Source organism: Chelonoidis abingdonii, chromosome 26 (genome assembly GCF_003597395.2).
Source record: "Chelonoidis abingdonii isolate Lonesome George chromosome 26, CheloAbing_2.0, whole genome shotgun sequence".
Lineage (NCBI taxonomy): Eukaryota > Metazoa > Chordata > Testudines > Testudinidae > Chelonoidis > Chelonoidis abingdonii.
This window is the reverse complement of record NC_133794.1, coordinates 6,758,233-6,780,576: the sequence shown is the minus strand read 5'-3', so window position 1 is coordinate 6,780,576 and position 22,344 is coordinate 6,758,233. Positions and strand designations below refer to the sequence as shown.

The 22,344-nt window shown below is 44.3% G+C and overlaps 1 protein-coding gene across 1 annotated transcript; it reads left to right on the top strand.

The window, feature by feature from the left end:
• The first annotated feature begins 561 nt into the window (after positions 1 to 561).
• Positions 562 to 22,043, top strand: PIN1 (peptidylprolyl cis/trans isomerase, NIMA-interacting 1). The gene is made up of 4 exons (XM_032782027.2): positions 562 to 565; positions 1,269 to 1,469; positions 11,035 to 11,145; positions 20,822 to 22,043. Exons 1-4 carry the CDS (start codon positions 562 to 564, stop codon positions 20,929 to 20,931), a joined length of 426 nt encoding a protein of 141 aa, XP_032637918.2. The 3' UTR covers positions 20,932 to 22,043.
• Positions 22,044 to 22,344: the final 301 nt, after the last annotated feature.

Genomic DNA, 22,344 nt, shown 5'->3' with positions numbered 1-22,344 from the left:
CAGTTGATTTTGGTTGGGGAGTGTTTTTTGTTAGTGGTAGCACCCAAAGACACATCCAGGATCAAGGCCCCATTGTTTGTGCAGTGCCTGTCACACACAGACATAATTTCTTGCTTAGTCTTCCAACTGCAAGATCATAGGACTGGAAGGGACCGTGCAAGATTCTCTGTTTCAGTCCCCTGCACTCCTGGCAGGAGTAAGTATTATCTAGACCTTCCCTGACAGGTGTTTGTCTAACTTGCTCTTAAAAATCCAGTGATGGAAATTCTCTAGGCAATTTGTTCCAGTGCTTAATCACTCTGACAGTTAGGAAGTTTTACCTCATGTCCAACCCAAACCACCCATTGCTTCTTGTCTTATCCTCAGAAGTTAAGGAGAACAGTTTTTCTCCTTCCATCTTGTAACAACCTTTTATATACTTGAAAACTGTTATGTCCCCAGACAAACCAAAACTCAATCTTCCTTCATAGGTCATGGTTCTTAGACCGTTAATCATTTTTGTTGTGCTTTTCTAGACTTTCTCCAGTTTGTCCACATCTTTCCTGAAATCTGTAAATTACGATGCGTTTGTAAGGTATGAGTCACTTATATCTAGGCCTTTCATTCTTCCTATGTAGAGATTTCACCATGCTTTATCTTCACATATATGCTGGGGTAAAGTGAGACATAATCTCCTTGTTCTTTGCCAGAAACCCAGAACCTTTCATTTTCTCTTCAGGGATAATACAGGCAGTTCTGCTGTGAGAGTTCACTTCTTCAGAAGGTGTGTTGCTGTTGTGTGATGCCAGAAGGCTGCAGACACACTTTCTGATTTTATAAGAATTATTAGTACTTTACAAATATGAACAATCCAGTTCACCTGTGGTGAAGGTTATCCTGGGAAGGTTTAAGGACCTTCTTGTATAGAAATCAGTGGGAGTTTTGACATGGACTTCAATGAGAACTGGATCAGGACTGAAGTGACTTGCCAGAGTTGGAAAGAGGCTGGATGAGCTGTTGTGCTCACACCCTCTTCCTTTATTTCTTATTAGGAGTGTTTTGTTAGAGACTAGAATCTTAACAGATGGGATTGACATCTGCAATGCTGCAGCATTCCATTATTATGGGATATTGAGTGTTTCCAGTTCCTTATTTGAGCCAACGTCCACACATTCTCACCCACTTGCAGAAATTCAGTCTTGTATTTCTGATGAGATAAGCAAGAAGCTAGTGCCACGAGTCTGAAAGGAACTTCTAAAATCTAATCCTCTACTCCCTTTTATTTGTAGGCCGTGTATACTACTTCAACCACATTACAAATGCTAGCCAGTGGGAGCGCCCCAGTGGTGGCGGGAAGAACGGCCAAGGAGAGCCTGCCAAAGTGCGCTGTTCACACCTCTTGGTGAAGCACAACCAATCCAGAAGGCCCTCATCATGGAGGCAGGAAAAGATCACGCGGAGCAAAGATGAGGCACTGGAGCTTATAAATGGCAAGTAAAACCAGGAGAGGTTGATGGTAGAAAAGGGGAAAGTTCTGTTAGGGCCTAAAACATACATACACACGCACAGAGAAATGACTGATTAGTAGCATGAACCCTCTAAGGCAAAGTTTTTGAGCCAAGTGGCTTGAACATGGACTTTCGTGTAGCATAGCCACTTGGGGAATCAATTTTGCTGTGTGATTCACTGACCCTGATTAAATGACCTAAGAACAGGATTCATCCCATCGCCATCCCCTCTTTATGTTTTTGTAATGTCATGTCAGACAGGTGTGTTTGTATTTTCTTTGTAAATGTGTATATTTTATATTAAAAATAAAATAATTATTTGAAGCTAAAACAAATGTTCCTTTAACATCTTCCTTTTTCTATATTTAAGATTTCATTTGCCCTAATGCAGTTTCTATACATTCTGATGAATCTGTGCCTGAGATGTGCGTAAACATTTGCACAGGGATAGTCAAATACCCTGCTTAGATGATCCACAAAATGTACACAGTACGTTTCCCAGTGTGCAGTAGCCTTAAACTGGTCCAGGAGGGATGGAATCCTGTGTCTTTCCTAATGCCTGTTGTGACAAGTCACCATACATATTGTCCCTTGCAATGCTGGCAGTAGCTTTTAATTGGGATGCTGCTTAGGCAGTGAGGTTTGGACTTGCAAATTGAGCATGGGATTGGCATTTAGAGACTGGATTCTCATCCCAGCTTCTCCATTGACTCTCCTGTTGCTTTGGGGCTAAGTTAGTCAGGGTCTGGAGTGAAGTCAGTGGGAGTCTTTCTACTGATTTTGAATCAGCACCTTAACCTGTTTTCCATTTGCGAAATAGTCTGACCTACCTACCTCACAGGGGTGTTGTGAGGACTGACATTTTGTAAAGTGCTTTGAAGCTGTAAAGCAGGGTTGTTGCTGCATGCTGTTACATTACTGCAAAGTTTCTTGTTGCTTTTGGAAGACTCAGCAATGAGGTTTTGCTCACAACAGCCTTGATCCTGCTTCAATTAAAAAAGCCAACAATTTGACAGCATCTGGGGGAGAAGAAAATCACCCCCAGCAAACTCTGTGTAGCCCTGAAGCCTAACCCGTTGCCCAGTGTCTTTTGAAAGAGATGCAGAATTAACTGCCAAGAATGCTAGCAGCTTTTCAGGAAAATCCCCTCTGTGAGGTGAGTTAAGTTAGTTACTTAGTTATAACTGGCATAACAAAGAAGCTGTTGTGTCCTGCAGGGCGTGAGGAAAGGTTATTAGCACTGTGCATATGGAGCTGAGAATTGTATACATCAAAATAATGTGAAATATTTGCAGCCTGGCTGCCATAAACAGTAATTAATTCTAGTAGGTTCACTTATATCTCCTCTGTGCAAAGAGCGAGCACAAGGCTGCAGTAGTACCTAGGCCTCAATGCTGCCCACCCCCCCCCCCCCAACTCCCGCATAGAGGTGAGGTTTTAGGTGGGGCCTAGGTCTTGTTTGCTCTTTGCACGGGGGGAATTTCACACCACACCAAATAACTGACCATTAACACTTTGTAGTACAGCGAAGTTTGCTGTCCTATGCTGATACAGCAGAACCCCATTTATCTGATCTAGCTGGGATTGGGGCCGATTGGATAATCAAAAATTGGGATAATCTTGAGAATGGGAAAATGCCGGCCTGCGGCACCATCTAGTGGCCACAGGAGAGAGTGCCCATTTCTGGACCTGTGTGCGCTGGCTCATATGCAGAGCTGGATAGTGGAGGGTCAGATAAATGGGATTTTATTGTACTAGAAGCAAGAGTGCTTTTGTCATGGCACAGAGCAAGTGTTCATAAACTTAGGGCCCAGTGAGAGAGAGTGAATTTTAGAGCGAAAAGTTCTCTTGAGCTGTGTTAACTAAGTGGTATTTCAGAATCTTATAGCCAGTTAGACTTTCTGCTGTTAGAAGATCTGCACACAAGTTATCGCCCCCTTAGAAGCCCAGATAACATTATTCTGAATAAATGAATCAGTCGTCTTTATAACTTTGTCTGGGTGCCCTCCTTTATCTCAGACACAGCAGGTCTTCAACATCTGATAAGGTTATGGAGAGAGATTTTTTTTAATCTTGTTCTGTATGAGATCCAGATGTAATTTTTATTTTAAAGTGATTTTTAGTGCTAGACTAAAGTGCAGGATTGACAGCCCTGGAGACTGAAGTCCCCTCACTATCAGATAATTTTTATGTTTAGCAATCTTTCTCCCTGTGTGGCACCTGAGGACGAGAGAGATGTGATTAAAACTTATTTGATGTAAATGTCCTGCTGTGTTCTTGATAAAGGCCATTAGGGATTCTTTCATTCATCATGTTTATTATCATTGTATTTTTGCTTCCTGAGAATGAAATGGAATGATCAAAAAATCTATTTCTGTCGACACTCCCATCTGTGCTTGATAAACGCTATTCCCTGCAAAGGTCATAGGGAACATCCACTCATAATTTTATGTAGGTTGTTTCTGCATTTTCCTTGCTCCAGGAAGGTGAGATGACACATTGATACTGTTGACCTGGAAAGAGCCAATCTGGTATTTTCCCCCTGAAAATGACAGAAAATTATCAAGTTTAAAAAAAACAAACCAAAAAAAAACTCCTAGAGAATGTATTGCATGAATGCACAGCTTAACTCCACTACAATTTCTGACAAATAGTCAGGCATCATTGAATTTCTTTGTGCAGATGTACTGTACCTGATGAACGTAATCATAGCACAGAATTGTTTAAGTAGATCTCCCGGGAGGCATTTGTTCGACAGACATAGCACACCATAGTCTTAAGTTTTGTTTAGAGAGCAGTTAAGTCTCTATTTCCTTCACAATCTTTAACTCTAGAATTAAAGTTTTATGCAATATAAACCTGTGATTGGAATTTGTTTAAAGAAAATGCTTCGTTATAGTCTCCTGCCCTCAAGGAACCTGCTTAAGGTTAGCGTTTTAGATAGATGAACTTTAGTTAGTTTTGGACGTTTTACTTGCTTGTGATTCTCTTTCGAGTAATAAGGGGAGTAGATTGAAGACAGCTAGAGATGATGCATTATTTGTGAATAAACCAGCATTGCAAAATCTTATACCATTATGAAAGTTAAAATGGGTGAATAAAATGTGTAGGTTACATTAGTTTTCACTATAATCCTGATTTGATTTGTATTATAGTAATGCTTAGAGGGCCCCTTTGTGCCAGGCTCAGCACAAATACATAGTGAGAGACAGCACCTGTCTTGAAGAGCTTCTGACTGAAATAGACAAGGCAGAGTAGGTGAAAGGAAGGACTATTAATCCCATTGGAGATGGGAGCTGAGGCACGAGGAGTGTCTTGCCCAGAGCTGCACAGGGTGTCCATGGCAGAACAGGTTGACCCCTAGATTAGTGCTTTAACCACAAGATCATCTAACCGTTTGGCAAGAACGTTTTGTGTTTGGACTAATAAACTGTCATACATTTAGCAGAGCTGTGATAACCAAATTGTTTAGTTTCACTTTGCAGGCTTGTGAAATTCACTGTAACAACTTCATTCTCCAGAAGCTTTTAACAGCATGAAGGTCGTGGTACAAACTGACTACTCAGGGACTTCAATGTTAAAACTTATGATCCTTTCTTAACTCAAGTGCCTTTACTTCTTTTAGCATGAGTGTGCAAATTAAGGCTGAACCTTTTTGTGTGTGTTGGTGCAACGGGAGGTGATATGACACATTTACCAGCATAGTTAGTGTGATGCTTGGAAGTAAACATACACTCGGGGTGATGCAAATATGTATTTTGGAAGAATGCTGTGTTTTGATAGCCAATGTACTGTGCAAATATACTGTTTATAATAGGCTGGAGCAGCTTAGTTTAATTAGATAAACAATATTCACTTTTCCCACTGCAGTGTGCATACATAAATGCTATGAAAACAAATGGTCTTCTGCCCAGAGGCACAAGAAACACAACAAGCCTCTTTGGGGTAAATGGCTTACTCATAATCTTGCATTAATCTTCCTTAAATAAAATACAGAACTGATTCTGAACTGATACACAGCTCTCTTTGTGTGCTCTCTTTTGCTCTCCCACTCCACCTCTAAGGAATACATATTAAACAAAGTAGAAGGTGGGATAAATATGCATACCCCTTTAATTTAGCAATACCACTCCCATTACTGCTAGCATCTTTGCATTAAAGCACATCATTATATTCCTTCTGAGTAATTAATATGAACTACCCTGGCTCTCAAAGTATAGTCACAGGGCTATAGTCCGAAGTCAGTCCCCCATTCTTCCTCTCTGCCACTCTCTGGCAGCTTTCCTACAGGCCTGGTTCTGAGGTTAGCACTAGTCCAGCTAAAGATACAGAAACAATTCTCTACTCAATTAAATTCCTTGCATAATTATACAGACGTAGGGTACTGGCAATTACTTCACCTGAAGGGATCCAATTGATTGAACTTTGGGGTGGGGTGGGGGGGAATGTGCCATTGTTGGGGAAATCCCAGGACTTGAAGCAATAAGGAATGTTTTATGCTTGGTTTCAGTCAGTGGAAGACTATTGTAGTGGGAACTGCTTGAATGAAATCTGATGTAGTTTGACAGATTGCTTTTCCTTAAAAACCAACCTATCCTCTTTCAGTCTCTAAAAATAGACAAAACTTAGCCAAGCAGAAGACTGAGTCATACTGGCTTAAGACAAAAATCAACCATATATTTTTGTCACTGGTTGGGTCACCAAAACCAGACAGTCTTTTGGAGAATCATTGAGGTGTAGCTGTTTGGCAGTGACTGGTTAGTTTGCTGTCAGTGAGGTTTTTTTCCTCTAGTTTCTTCATGACATGGCAGCTTACTGCAATGTCTCATCCAAGGCAAGGGCTGCCACAAGCTTTTGTGGGTAGTTCTGGGGTCTTGAGGAGGAAGCTCATTTCCTTCCCCTCGCTGACTATTGACAGGCTCCTGTCTCCTTGCTTTGAGATGTCAATATTGCATGTAATGGCTAACCCTTAAAATTCCAACAAGCACTGAGACATTGCTAAACTCCACTGGACCATCAGTGCAAGGCAGGAATCACCACAACTCCAATAGGAATTTGGTGTCTCTTTCCACAAGCTCACTCCTTCTGGTGACACTTGGAGTTTTGCATTTTGCTTCATGGAATCTCTTCATGTGTGGTGCTGTCAACATGCCTCTACAGGTCTCCCCTGCTGCTAACATCTTTGCTCTTGTTGCCGCATGAGCTGCTGCTGTTCGCGCCTCTATTTCCCCTCTAGTTGCTTTGCCCTCTCCCACTCTTGCTCGTTTTCTTGCCACCCACGGCTCTCTGCTAAGTGACCTTACTTTCCTATCTTCAGGGTCCACTTCTTCCATGAGGTGCCTGTGCTGATCTCTCTGAGAGTCTCCATGGCTTCTTGCACCTTAATTGCTGTACCTGTAGCTTGACTGAGTTGCTCTTTATACAGAGAGAGAAAGGGTTTAAAGCACCATATGCACCTGTGTAATGTTAGAGTGGCATTTGCTTCCTGTGCAGATGCAGTTCATCTGTAAAATATTTGCTAATGAGGGAGCATTTCTGGAGCCGTATTTGGAGTATACGGTAGCAAAACTTTTTATCCCCTCAAACTTTTGCATCTGATGTTGCCCTCTTCTGTCCCTGAGCATTCCCTCAAACTATTAAAATGAATTTAGTGCGCTCTCGTTCATACGCACACACTCTGAAGTAAGACTCTTCCACTGACCCTCCTAGAGCAATGAACTACAGCTTGAAATCTAGTGTCCAGATGCCCATTTTTCAGAGCACAAGTGCTCTCACCTGGCTTACGGTGTCCAAATGGTAAGTTACTTCAATTAAGCTCTTCATCTTCTGAAACCAGGAGATGTACTGACTTCAGGCTAAACAACTTCCTTTTCTTGTGTGCTTCTCCCTGAATGCTTCAGGAGAGCCAGCAGTTATGGCTGTATTGAAAGTCCAACTACCACACCTACCCTGCCTTATGGTTCCAAGATCTTGCAGGGTTTCACTGGTAGGATGCTCATGCTGATAATGGCTGGACGAAGCACAGTCTTTCCCCTTTCATAGCAATTGCTGTGTCCAGCATTTCTCTTTGGAGATGGAAGACTGGGTGTCCAGAAGGCAGCAAAGCTTGACTGACTTTGAAAGAAGTAAGAAACTCTCCCTCACCTTTGTTTGGAGTGCTGAAGTTCTCCCCAGACATGAACCCTTGAAGTTAAGTATGTAGCGACACCACCATTGAGGCATGTGCATCTGCAGGGTGCCTCAGGAGAGGCATGCAGAGAAAACAAAAGTGGAGAAACATGCACATGAGATCTGAATCTCTCCCTTTAACATCTGTGTTCTCCTGTATTATCTGAAAGAGCATTAGGACCTTGCCTTCCCTAATTATAAATAATCTGAAGAGTGGCTTGTTCCGGTCCCCTGCTGTTCTTCACAGCTAAAGGAGAGAACCACCTCCTGAGTTTTGAAATGCTGCAAGCTGGTAGTGCTCGTCTTCCTGCCATGATCTCATCCAAGGAGACCTGTGAAGTGGGCACACTTCTGTTGATAGATCCTCCTTCAACTTCCCCCTCTTTTAGGGGTGTACCATGGTTTCTCTCTCTTTAAAGCACACACAGGTATGATGCTGTTAACGTGACTTAACATCCCGTGGTCCAGAGGGAAAAGCACTGGATTGGGACTTTGGAGATCGGTGCTCTATTCCGAACTCTGCTGCTGACCTGTGAGACCTTGGGGAAGTTACTTACCCTCTGTGACTTCCCCTCATACTCTTTTGTCTATTTAAGCTGTAAGTGTTTTGCAGCAGGGCCCCTCTCACTACATGGCACAGTGTGTAGCTGTTGGGGTGGGGGTGCTGATTTGGGGTTCTCGATGCTGTTGTAACGGTTATACCCCAGTACTCCTTGACTGTTAATAGTATTGCTATTAAGCTTAGGCCATTATTGTTTTAAAAAAAAAAACAAAAAAAACACATGCTTATTTCATCATCAGTCACCAAATCACAACTGGGGTGGGGTGGCTGCAACATTTCAGTGAAGGGTGTAAATATCAAGGGGAGGCCGAAACTGACTAGGGAGGTGCAGGAGTGTGAGGATGAAAGCCAGGGGATAAAAGCTAACTAGGAGACAAAGGAGGAAGAGAGGTGACATTTCCTAATGGCTGAGATGTACCTATTCTGTGGTACTGGTATGGACTCGCAGTCCCATTGTGTTCGAGCACCTGACAAGCTTTACAGTACTTATCGTTGCAAGCCCCCTGAGAGGCAGGGCAGTGCTGTTGTCCCATTTCACAGATGGAAACTGAGGCACAGACTAGTAGTTAGGCACCTAACAGCCATTGACTTTAGTGGGAGTTGCATATCTAAATACCTTTGAAGATTGGGCCTGAGTGACTGACTTATCCAGGGTCATGCAGGGAGCCTGGGATGGAGCAGACAGTTGAACCTATGTCTTTGGGCTAGCACCCTAATCCCAGACCTTCTGTCAGCTTGTGCAGTAGTGGAAGTGGTGGCAGTCCGTTTCCTTGAGCCACTGGAACTTGTGCAGAGCCTCGGAGAATGCAGTGCAGGGAACAGTCTCTGCTCTGGATGGAGGGAAATTCTAGACTGGGCCTAGGAGGGAATTTCTCCATTCAGTGAAATGAAATAAACACTGAAACAAATTTCTATACCATTCATGGTTTTTGTGGAGTGCCTCTCCCAAAAATTGCTGGTGGGCATTGGGTGCCTTTGTTAATCTTAATGCTAATGGCTTCTAATTAAAAAGTAAAGCAAGGTCAGTGCTGGTTGATTTAGCAGTAATGTAGTACTCTGTATGCCAGAGATGCTCTTCAAAATGACCCATTCAGTTGCATTAAGATATGAGTGGCTATGCTGGGTCAAACCAATGGTCCATCAAGCCCAGAATCCTGTTTTCTGACAGTGGCCAATCAGAACGGGCAGTTATCGAGTGGTCTGTCCACTGTTGTCCACTCCCAACTTTTGGCTGTCACAGGGTAGGGACACCCAGAACATGAGGGTTGCATCCGTGCCCATCTTGGCTAATAGTAGTTGATGGATGTATTCTCTATGAACTTCTCTTTTTTGAACCCAAAATCCTGCATAGCCCTTTGCTCAAGAGACTAATGGATCTCAATGAACCATCAAGAATTGTCTGTCATGGCGTAATTCAGATATCTGCGTGTGACATGGTTTTACTTGTCTCTGATTAAATGTTTTCAATGCCTGAGTAGTTACATACCCCCTTCCACTCTCTGAAATACAAGTCAAATGTTGAGTTGCTGATGTCAAGGAACAATCTAAAAGGTAAGTTACATTCTGTTATTTCTTGTTACACAGATATGAGTGCAGGGTAGTACGTGTGCTGGAGTTGTAAGACGCAGCTTCCAGTTAAGGCTCTGAGTATTTCCATTATAACTCCATTTTCGGACACCCATAACTTTCCAAATCTTCCACCTATTTGGCTGAAATTTTCCATGTTTGGCCTTTTACCAAGGGTAAACTTTTGTAGATTTAAGTACAAAGTTCTTGTCTTGATTGGTTGGTGGTGAGTCTCTGCATTTCAACCCCTCTCTCCATCACCCTTTTTAGCAACTAGAGGTGAAAAGGCTTAGGATGCACTAGGAAGATTGAAAGGTGCTTGGAAATAGCCTTCAGTAAGAAGTGCTTCTGAGTGTTGTGGGGAAGGTTTATAGTTTTGACTTGATTTACATTTAAGAGGGTTTGCAAACCTCACTTCTTGCATGCAGAGCACTTTGGAAAGTACACTGTCTGTCTTAGCTGGGTGGTGAAAAGGTGTCTGAGGTGTGAATTGATGAGACAGGTTCTGTAGGAACCTTGTACTTTTAGTTTTATAGACTGATCGGTGAATAGTGAGTGAGGTTAGGGCTTCACAGGGTCTGCTTCCCCATTTGTTGCACATCTTGTGTAAGTCAATGTCATGGATTCTTTTCTAGTATACACAGAACAGCACACAGTAGTAAAAGATCCTAGAAGAGCATCTGAGGTTGTAGAAGAGCATGAAATGTTGTTTACATGATCAAATACATTGTAATACAAACACATGAAGGTGAACGGAAGAATGCCACTGTTGCTCAGGAAGGCAGAATTTCTACAGTGATGGAAAACGTCTCCTGTCATTGTAGGAAACTTTGACCCTATGGTGCTATTGTGACGTAGCAGTGCCTCAGTAAGTGCCAGTAGTGTAGACATGGCCAAAGTGGCAGTCATGCTTGCAAGTGCAACCTGAACTTCTGGGATTCAGTACAGCAAAAGGCCACTGATGTTTGGCACAAAGAACACGAAGCCAAGTCCTGAGGTGCTGCGCTAGTTTCTTGGGAGTTACAGACCTTCTGCAATGGCTCACACTTACCATTAGGGGATGCTAAGACTTAAGCACTTCTTTGAAATGGCACAGGGGAAAAACAGGTTCCTTGAAATGCTCTCAGTAACTAACAAAAGCTCAGATTTATCTACCCTTTTTCATTATGAATATTTGCCTCCCCTCGCTCCCCAGCATGCTCTCTGACTTGGCTCTTGCCTCTGACTATGAATTTTCATGTGTATCAACAGGATACATCCAGAAGATTAAATCTGGAGAGGAAGATTTCGAATCTCTCGCTTCCCAGTTTAGTGACTGCAGCTCGGCAAAGGCGGGAGGAGACCTGGGTGCTTTTGGGAGAGGTAGGTGACATGAATTCAATACTGAGATTACATAATTGACATTGAAATTCCTCAGTAGGGGGTGAGAATTAATAATCCCTCCCACCCCCCAGTGGATTGGTGTGCTAGGAGACCTTGCGGCGCATGAACTGTAGTTTGCTGCTTAGACGTTAAACCAGTTAAGAATACAGCTATGACATTATTCTAGGAGGAGAGGATGTTACACAAACGCTCCTTCTGAAATTGGCTTTTGCCTAGAGAGAGAGTTTTTTTCAGCCACACTGAATGGGAATCCAGTTGTTTAGCGTAACCGTGAACAAGGAGGAAATGAGCACATGGAACTAGTGACAAGCCAGGCAGATAATTAAGCACTAATCTCAGTGTGGGGGAGAGGTGGTAATAGCAAATTGGCCAAATGGGTGCGATTTTCAGCCAACTAAAAATAATCCTGCTGGTGAGGGAATTCATTTCAGAAATATTGATCTGTGTGGTGAGGGAGTAAATACAGGAAGCTGATCTCCAATCACTTCAGGTGTCCCAATAAATCCCATTAATAAGGAAGATTCTTTTGAAATTTAGAAGTGAAACTGAACCATCTGAGATTCACTGTCCTATCTATGATCACTTAAGTTTTAATTCTTTGGAGTTGCCCATGTATCCAGTTTCCACTGAGTAGAACAAAGTACAAAACAATGAGATCCTGTAAAAGATGTATTTAAAAAACAAAATGTCACCTGAATGCCAGGAGCACATAAAATTTGTGCCCATGTTGCATATTGTAGCTGGAGTAAATCGGGAAACTAGTGCTGGCAAATGCAACAATTTTCTGTCTTTGGCTTTAAAACACGTTCTCCAAAGTCACAGAAACTTGAACAAATCCAAAAGGAAGAAGTCTACTGAGAACTGTCTACAGCTGAAACAGTGAGGTGGAATCATGTGACACCGTCAGTGGAAACCCCACATTTTTCCTAAGCTCATTGTTGAGGCTAGCAGGATGAGGAGTGAGTGTTCTTAAGGCAAGTTCCTAAACATTTTGAATTTTTGCCCTGCTGCAAAATTTGTATATTTGCAGCAGAAATCTATGTTGATGCACAGTGCTGCAAGGGTATATTGGTGAGCAGACAGCACGCAGGGTGGTCTGCATAGCTGTATCAATAAAGTACTGTTTTATATCCACGTACAGAGCTAATTTATATTGCAGTTAAATAAGAGATTCTTCAAGTATTGTCCCTGTGAGTGCTCCACTCCAGGCACGCATGCGTCACTGCACCTCTGAGTGGAGATTTTGGTAGCAGTGCCTGTTCTGTCTGTGCATGGGTCCTACGCATCCTTGTACCAAGGCTATAAAGGGCTGTATGGGTGAACCGCCCTCAGTTCCTTCTCCGCTGCCTTCGGCCAGAGACGGAGTCTAGCATGTGCCTGTTCGCTGTCCATTTACCCCCCTTGTTAGTCTTTTAGCTACATAATTAGTGCTTTGTAGTAGTAGGGTTAGCACCTTATAGTTGGAACTTCTGTGTCTCCCTGCCCCTCCATTTTTTATTTAAGAGAAATCTTTTCCCCCCAGTGAGGGGTTTGAACAACTTTTCCTTTTGTCGGGGATGCCAGTCTCCCTAAGATTAAAAGGTGATTCTCTTGTCGAGACCTATTGAGCACTCCCACTGTATTCGTTGCCTCGGAGACTCTCCTGTTCCCAGCCCATTCCCAGCACCTGTGAAATATGCCCTTCTTTTAAGGGAAATTCCTGTGAGAACAGGGAAGTTAAGCATAGACAGTTAATGATGGAGAAAGCCTTCTGACCGGCTTCAGAGAACTGGGTACAGAGAACTCCGCTGTACAGGTACCCTCCGCATCTGTCAGTGCCTCATCATCATCGAGAGCACTGTCACAGAGCACTTCCAAAAGGAAGATGGCACCAAAACCTCAGTTTCTGGCATTCTCGTTGGCTGAGGTACCTATAACTGCACCGCTGGTACCAAGAGCTTCCTGTTCAAAGTATAAGGGAGGAGATAAGAGGAGCAGAACAACAGAGTTCCTCATCAAAGAAGACTCAGTCACCGGAAACATCAGGCCCAAAGAAGAGAGCTAGTGAGGCGCCAAGTACTTCAGATACCATGAAGCACGTTAAAGCTTCAACTAAGTCCAATACCTCAGTGATACAGGGCTTGGTAACAAAGACTGCTACCACTGAGAGACCACTCAGGATCAACAGTGCCTTGCACAACAGCCTCTTCAACATCACTGGTGATGATACTGAGTTCTGTTGGGCTTCCCATACTGCAGGAATTCTGGTACTGAATGAGCCAAGGTCTCTGCTCCTTGCAGCCTCTGGATGTCACTTGGTACTGCGGTCGGTTGGGTCACTGACACATATCAGTAAATTGATTTTTATAGGAGCGCATCTGGATTCGAGAACAGACAGAGGATATCTCTCTCAACAGATTCCTTGCTGTGTTTTAAAAAAAAAACTTATGCAAAGAGTGCACCTCAGCCCGCAAGCTGTAGCACAGACATGTCTACAACTGCTGGAGCACATGGCAGTTTGTGTTTTTGTGACACACAGTGCCAGGTTGCATCTTCAGTGTCTCTAGGGGTGGCTCAGGACAGTTTAGGTATCCCATAAATGCAGTGTCAATAAACAGGTATCTGTATTCAGTCAGGTCCTACAGTCACTCACCTGGTCCCCCTGCAGTCATGTTAACATTGGATGTTTCCCTCTTGGGATGGCGAGCATATTTGGGTCCTCACATAGTCCAAGGAAAATGGTCACAACAGGAACAGCATTTGCACATCTGAGGGTACGTCTACACTACGGGATTATTCCGATTTTTACATAAACCGGTTTTATGAAACAGATTGTATAAAGTCGAGTGCACGCGGCCACACTAAGCACATTAATTCGGCGGTGTGCGTCCATGGTCCGAAGCTAGCATCGATTTCCGAGCATGCTACTGTGGTCAGCTACTCAGATAGCAATCCCATGAGTTCCCGCAGTCTCCCTGCCCCTTAGGATTCTGGGTTGAAGAAGCCCAGTGGCTGATGGGCAAAATATTCGATTGTCGCAGGTGGTCTGGGTAAATGTCGTCAGTCATTCTTCTTCGGGACAACGCAACAGCAGACAATCATTGTTGCGCCCTTTTTCCTGGATGCCCTGGCAGACCATAATGCGCGGAAACCGTGAGGAGTCATGTTAGTTTTTTTTTTGTTGTTTCTTTTTTTTTTTTTTTACCCAGTCACAGTAGTTGTACTGGATGCCTGCGGACAGGAGGGCGAATACTTCCAGTGCTACACAGCAGCATTTCATTTGACTTTTGCATGATACAGGACGGTTATCAGTCCGTTCTGTACCGTCTGCTGCCAGGGTTAAATTGGCATGATGGCGATGACGAGATTCTGTCCCTCATGTACTGTCTGCTGCTATCATGGGTAGGCCCCGGGCTGAGATCAGACGGGGCGCAAAATGCAAAACTGGAATGACTCCCGAGTCAATCCATCTCTTCTAAAGTTCTAAAAATAGTCAGTTTTCCTACCTGAAATGGGGCAACTATGACTAAAGGAGAACCAGGTAGTCTCAGAGAGCGCCCCCAGCTGCTCCCGTGTCAGATCCCGGAGAAATGATGAGCATACATGCCATTCACGGGGTGTGCCCCTGCAACACGTATACACCCACCCGTTCTTCCCTCCTCCTCCCCAACCTGCCTGGGCTACCGTTGCAGTGTTCACCCCCATTTGTGTATGAAGTTATAAGATGAAATGCAGGAATAAGAAACACTGATTTTTTTAGTGACATAATGCAGGGAGAGGCGCCCCGTGCTATGATAGTCCAGGCAGGACGTTAAGAGTGCGCAAGGGAGCAGGAGCCCAGCATCCACTGCTATGACTATAGTCCAGGCAGTTATCGAAAGAAATCTTTTCTTTACACATGAAAGGGGGGGCTGATTGAAGCTCAGCCCCCAGTTGCTATGATGAAGAACGTTACCAGCCGCTTTTCGTTCCCAATATTTTTGGGATGACCCGGATCATTTCCTATTTTTACCAGGCGAACCCCCCGGGCTCACCTCAGAGCCAGCCCGGGGTATTCAGCGCAGTTGATCACAGCATTGGAGGCACTGCACGGGGTTGAAACAAGGGCCTGTTACAGTCCTATTGCCACATCTGCCACGCGGGGAGGGGAAACGGAGTGAATACTGGAGCTTCACTCTGCAGCAATCAGCGAATCTACCAGCAATTCAGGTTATGGACACTAGAGGTGACATGAAAGAGATCAACGAAATGATTTCTTTCCCTTTCTTTCAACGTGGTGGGGGAAGGGGAGAGTAAATTGAGGAGCTATTCCCTGAACCACGCCGGACAATGTTTGTAGTCTACAGGCATAAGGGAGGCTCAGCTCAAGGATGCAAATACCTTTTCGAGATGCTGTGGATTTGTGGGATAGCTGAATCTCCTCAGTACCCCTCGCCACCATCGAGTATGTCCCATTGGTAGAGTCTCTGCTTCCGTCCGTGCTTGTCACGCAGCCACGTGTAGTTAGCCAGGAGCATTTTTTCAAACGCTGTTGGCATTTCCTGCTTCTGTAAGCGGAGCTTTGATTAGAACGATTTGTTTCCCCATACAGCGATATCAGTCCAGTATCTCTGTAATGGTCCATCTGACTCTTTTTGGATTTGTGGACTGCATTCCACCGTGCTGATCAGAGCTCCTCATGTGGGCAAAACAGGAATGAAAATCTAAATTTCGCGGGGCTTTTAATTTCCTGTTTACCCTGGCCACAGCATCCAAGTCGAGATGCTGTCCAGACGACGCTACATTGTGGTGCACGTGGGAGACCACCGGAGGCCAATACCGTTGATTTGCGGCCACACTAACCCTAAACCGATATGGTAATACCGATTTTAGTGCTACTCCTCTCGTCGGGGAGGAGTACAGAAACCGATTTAAAGAGCCCTTTATATCGATATAAAGGGCCTTGTGTGTGGACGGGTACCGCGTTAAATTGGTTTAACGCTGAAAAAATCGGTTTAAACGCGTAGTGTAGACCAGGCCAATGTGTTGGCGTTAAAGGGGTCAGAAACGCTTGCTTTCACTTTCTTTCCCTACTCAAAAACAACTCCCATCAAGATCATGATGGACAGCATAGCATGCATGTATTCTATCAATTGTCAGAGTGGAGTGCTTTCCCCCTCAGTCTGTAGCAAAGTGATAAAGCTTGCGAACTCATGTGTACCCAATCGGATAGTCATCTTGGTGGCTTACCTCCCATGTATACAAAACACCATGGTGGATGACCTGAGTAGATATTTATCCATAAATTATGAATGGGAGCTGGACTCTCAAATCCTCAACAAAATATTCCTAGCTTGGGGGTCTTTTTTATGTACATCTTTCAACTTCATTGCTGTTAAAGGTCCTTATCAAGATCAGAGAGGACCAAGCCAAAGTTGTTTTGCACCAACTTGGCCAGACAAGTTTGGTTTCCTTACCTCATCAAACTCCTCTCTCATCCTCCGCGGCAGCGGCGGCTCCCAGTCAGACCTCGACCATTGTCTCGGGATGCAGGTCAGGTGCTTCACCCCAATCTGAACATTCCGCAACGACAAGGTTGGCTCCTCAATGATTCTCTGGACAAGAGCCCACATGTTCATTGGAAATACAAAAGATCCCTTAAATAGCCAAAAGGAATCTACTCAACATACTTCCCTTCAGAAATTGTCAAGTGATGATTGCCCATTCCCAGAAGATTACAACCTTTGATGTAACCAGCGCCATCTTTCTCCATCCAGTCGCCTCTTTCCTCAATCTTGGGTTACTTGTTGGAATTGAAAAATTCTGGCCTTTCTGTGAGTTCTGTCAAGGTTCATTTAGCGGCAGTAACAGCTTTCTGTGTGCAGATAGGTAGTTTCTTGGTATTTGCACATCTGAGCGCAGTGAGATTCCTGAAAGGATTTATCAGTCTTTTTCTGCAGATTAGAGCCCCTACACTGCTTTGGGATCTCAGCCTGGTTCTTAACTGTCTCATGAAACAATCCTTTGTGCCATTAGCTATGTGCTTGTTGCGACATCTGTCTGAAGATGGCTGTCTTAGTGGTCAGTACTTCTGCTTGAAGGGTTGGGGAGATGGGCTTTACCTTCTCCTTGGAAAGCAAGGTATCTTTAGGACCTCATCCAAAGTTTTTATGGTTTCCTGAATTTTATATCAACTAAACTACTCACCTTTCATTTTTTTTCTAAGCTGCATCAGTCTACAGAGTTGGCGGCTTTTCATATGTTAGATGTTAAGAGGAAACTATTCAGGAAGATTCCCTAAACTCTTTTTTTCTATTGCAGCCAGGTCTAGGGGAGTATCTGACTTTCTAAATGGATCTCTGGATGTATTATTGCCTGTTATGGTTTTGCTGAGGTTATACCTCTTCAAAGAGTGACTGCTTGCTCTCCTATATTCTACATCTGTAGCTCTACTCAGACATTCTGGTTGCTGAAATCTGTGGGGTGGCGATATGGTCCTCAGTGCACACATTTTCCAACCACCGTTCCCTAATTAATGCCACAGTAGGCAGTGCAGTTTTCTTTAATGATGGACTCTTTTTTCCAAAACTCCATCTCCCAGAAGTGTTACTGCTAGGGGGTCACCTGAAGTGGAGCACCCACAGGGACTCCACTCAAAGAAGTTACTCACCTTGAGCAGTAACTGGAATTCTTTGAGATGTGTGCCCTGTGGGTGCATCGCTACCCTCCCTTCTCTGCTCTGCATCGGAGCTACCTCTGTGGTCTTTCCAGTAGAGAAGGAACTGAGGATGGTTCACCCACACAGCCTTATATATGGGGCCCTACCAAATTCACGGTCCACTTCGGTCAATTTTACAGTCACAGGATTTTAAAACGTAAATTGCATGATTTCAGCTTAGATCTGAAATTTCATGGTGTTGTAATTGTAGGGGTCATGACCCTAAAAGGAGTTGTGTGGGAGTTGCAAGGTTATTGTGTGTGTGTGTGTGGGGGGGGGTGCTGCTACCTTTACTTCGGCGCTCCTGGTGCTGGCAGCGGTGCTGGGTGGCTGGAGAGCTGCAGCTGCAGGCCGGGAGCCTAGCCCTGAAGGCAGAGCCGCCATGAGCAGCAGTGCAGAAGTAAGGATGGCATGGTATGGTATTGCCACCCCTACTTCTGTGCTGCTGCTTGTAGAGCTGAGCTCAGCAGCCGCCGCCATCTGGCTGCCCAGCTCTGAAATCAGCAGTCCGGAAATAAGGGTGGCATCATACAGTACTGCTACCCTTACTTCTGCATTGCGCTGGCAGGGCGCTGCCTTCAGAGCTGGCTGCCTGGTCAACAGCCACCGTTCTCCAACCACCCAGCTCTGAAGGCAGCGCAGAAGTAAGGGTGGCAATACCGCCACCCCCCCTAAAATAACCTTGTGACCCCCCTGCAATTCCCTCTTGGGTCAAGACCCTCAATTTGAGAAATATTCATCTCCCCCATGAAATCCCTATAGTATAGGGGAAAAGCACATGGAAGACCTGATTTCACAGGGGGAGACCAGATTTCATGGTCTGATGCATTTTTCATGGCTGTGAATTTGGTAGGCCCCTACTTATGTAGCCTTGGTACAGGGTAGGAAGTGTGTAGGGTGCAGGCAGAACAGGTCCTGTTACCAAAAATCTCTGATCAAAGGGGCAGGGCTCATGCACCGCTAAAGTGGAGCACCCACAAGGGCACGCATCTCAAAGAATTCCAGTTACTGCACATGGTGGGAAACTTTTCCTCCTTCCTCAGATAAATATTTCCTTTTTGCCAGTGCATAACACTGGCATTGTATGGATTCAGTGAAATAGCCATGAATCTTGGGATGCTGTGACTGATAGTTCTGGCTCAGACCGTCAGTTCATTGTCATTCTTGGTGACTTACAGAAAAAGGTTTCTCCTGGTTTAATCAGAAAGTAAAGAAATTTTGCAAGACTTTGTCTCCTCTAGATTACACTAGAACTGCAAGTGGCTGCTGCACTCTCGAGATGTCACACTTAGTTTCCATCTTTGCCTCTTGCTGTCATTTGGGCTGCAAACGTAATTTATTAGAACTGTGAATACTGGTTACTTCAGAGGTGAAACTGCTAAAACATTCCAATTTATCTTCTTGAAAAACTTCAAATAATTGATGCTTTTTGCTTTAGGAAAACTATTCTAGTGTGGCACACAAGGGTTCTCTCTTCGTCTGAAGTAAAGATCCTGTGCTAGTAGCACAATTAACTAACATCTAAGATGAAGGGTTTTCAGGACGCAGTTCTGGGCGAGATAATGCTGTTTGAATCGTATGAATGTGTCGTTAGAATAAGAATTAATGAGAGGAGCAAACAGTTTGCCTCTCCTACCAATTAATCTAAATTCTAAACACTAACTGGAGAAGAGAAGCAGAACTCTGAGAAGTCCTATGTATCAAGTTACTTCAGTAATAAAACCAGTGTTCTTTTGAAGGGTAAGACATCAGGCTGAAGCTATTATGACTAATCCAGAAAGGAGGAATCTAGCCTTCATGGCATCTTACTGCCTCGCTAGAGGAATGACTGTGGATGGATTTAGACCCGAAAGTGAAATATATGAATTCTGTAGCAGCTCCTCAGCTACATGTGATGCGTCCAGGATGTATGGCCTGTGTGGGGCTGGAAAGCTTTAGCTCCCAAAGAGATTAGTATATCACTGAAATGTCTCTTTAGGGGAAAAAAGAGCCTGCTGATGATCCATCTGTCATGCTGTCTAATGCTTTCTGCAGCCATCTCCTAATGTGCTGAAGAGTCCAAAGCTACTGCACTGTGTTGAAACTCTGAGACAAGGGTCATAAACTTACAGGAGATTTATGTTGTGTTCCTGGCGAGCAGATGATCTATCCCTCTTCAGGCATCTCAAGGCAAACACTGCAAAGTGCAGGGAGTGAAGCTTCCCTACATGCCAGGAGGCTCTCTGCCCTTTTGCAGGCATCTGGTGTGCAAGTGCCACAGTGCTGGCAGTGTGAAGCCTCGTTATTTCAGCTAGGATATGCTGGTTCTCTGCTATAACTTCCAAACTGACACAGGAAATTGGGCAAAAATCCTGTTCCTTCTTGAACCGGTAACTCCCCTCATGGCTGAAATCCTTCTAACTGAACCTTTGTAGCCCACTGCTGAACTGCCCTAGGCCGCCCGCTCATTCTCTCTCATGCAGGGGCCATCCCAGCATCATCTCTGGCTTTCCTGGGTCTCCATTGATAAACCATCAGGAGCTTGGTGACATGGAGACCAGAGCATTAAGCATGCTGTCTATCTAGGTCATGACATTACCCAGATGCATCCTGTAAATTATTTAGTGCAGCTTGTAATGCACACCACATCTCTCCCCTCTCTGTGCTTTAAGGGCATCTGAGACTGAAAGACTAACACCCTCCTGTGCCAGTGAATCTGCTGAGGAGATTTCCTCTGCCCTTTGAATTCCCAGTTCGCTGAAACACTATTCCTGGCAGCAGTGATGTTTATGGGGTCTGAGTGAAAGCTCTGAATCTGAGTCATGTGTGTTGGTGAAGTGTCTGCAGGGAACAGATGAAAACAAACACCCCCTGCAAGCTATTAATTGGTGACTTGGTTGCTTGCCTGGAGGCTGCCTTCCTTTGAGGCTGGTGTGCTCAGTAAGGTCTTCCACTCTCTGCTGACTTAATTGAACTTTTTCTCATTGCTGCTTTCTGCAGGTCAGATGCAGAAACCTTTTGAAGATGCCTCATTTGCGCTGCGGGCTGGTGAGATGAGCGGACCCGTTTTCACAGATTCAGGGATCCACATCATTCTACGTACAGAGTGAAGTGCCTGGTGACCTGTAGAAAGGAAAGGGCGAGGGAAAGAAAGGAGGAGAAAAAAAAAAACCCTACTCCAGCCCTGCACTCTCCCGAATGAACTTCATAGATCTAGTTTAAAAAAAACCTCATTTCATATTTCACTACCTTCCGTGGCACCTGACATGTTTTCCACCTGTAGAGATGCATGGTTAGCCAAGGATGAGAATGCAATCAAACGAACAGACGGTAGCATCTTTCATAAGCAGAGAGAATGTTAAAATTCTCAGGCATGCCACAGCCGCTTGAGTTTTACATTGACAATTCCTCCGTTTAGGAGACGTGTCGATGCTAAAGGTCACACTTCAATGCTTCCCACATCCACCTTATTAATGATAGAGTATTTATTACAGAACTGCACTGATGGTGGTGAAAATGGCTCGTGAGCTCTGGTGTTTAAGATGGAATGAATCTCTGTCCCATCCTGCACTGCTTTAAAAAAAAAAAAAAGAAAGTTTTCTCTAGACTAAGCAGCATTTGGTCTGCACCCCGTTTTTTGTTTTTAGAACGGATCTGTCAAAGCCATTTATAGATTGATAAGATACCACACAACGAGCCATGCTGATAAGGCCTGTCACTGGGTGCCTGTGTGCAAGTGTCCTTCATGTTAGCTGGCTCAGTGCAGGTTGTTGGTCCTGTCAGACAATGGTAACTGGAGCTTCCACCTCTGCCCTTGCATGGACTTAAAACTTGAAGATGCCTTTTGGTTTGTGATGAGTATAAACAAGGAGGGGTTAATGGGCAGTAGTTCCCAGTACAGAAAGATCAGTAGCCAATTAAGCTGTGTCAAGGTCTGTAGAATACTGTGTGTTAACCATTCCAGCATGAGGTCACTCCATTAAGAAATGCCAGTGCCGTTTGGTAGGAAGGACTGCAGTGTGGAGAGAGTGCTGTTTTCTCAGAGCATCTCTTTATCCCCTTGTGGTTTAATCACTGTATGTCACTGTTTCCAGTTACACTGCATTGCTTATGTTTAGACAAAACTAAACCAGATAAAGTTCCCAGCTTCGGTCCAGTGCAAAGATGCTGTATAGTTCCAGTTCTCTTAAGCAGAAAATAAAGTCCTCTCCAGTTGAACATTTCCAAAGCTCTGGCATTGATTATTTCTCCCCTTCCTCCCTGGATTGTACAGATCTCTTTGGTCTTTTTTTTTTTTTTTTAAATCCCTGTGCAGCATGTGTAAAGGCAGCTTCGGCCAGTTTGATCTTAAAATGGAAATATAACTCCAGTGATATTAAACAAAGAAGTTCTTACCTGTTCTTTCTGGGTCTTGAAAGAATCAAACAGCCGCCAAATAACAGGGGGCCCGATTCTGCCACTTGTGGCTGTGTTGAGTAGGGCTTTGCCCAGAGCATAGTTCTGTTGGAATCATGGAGTCAGGT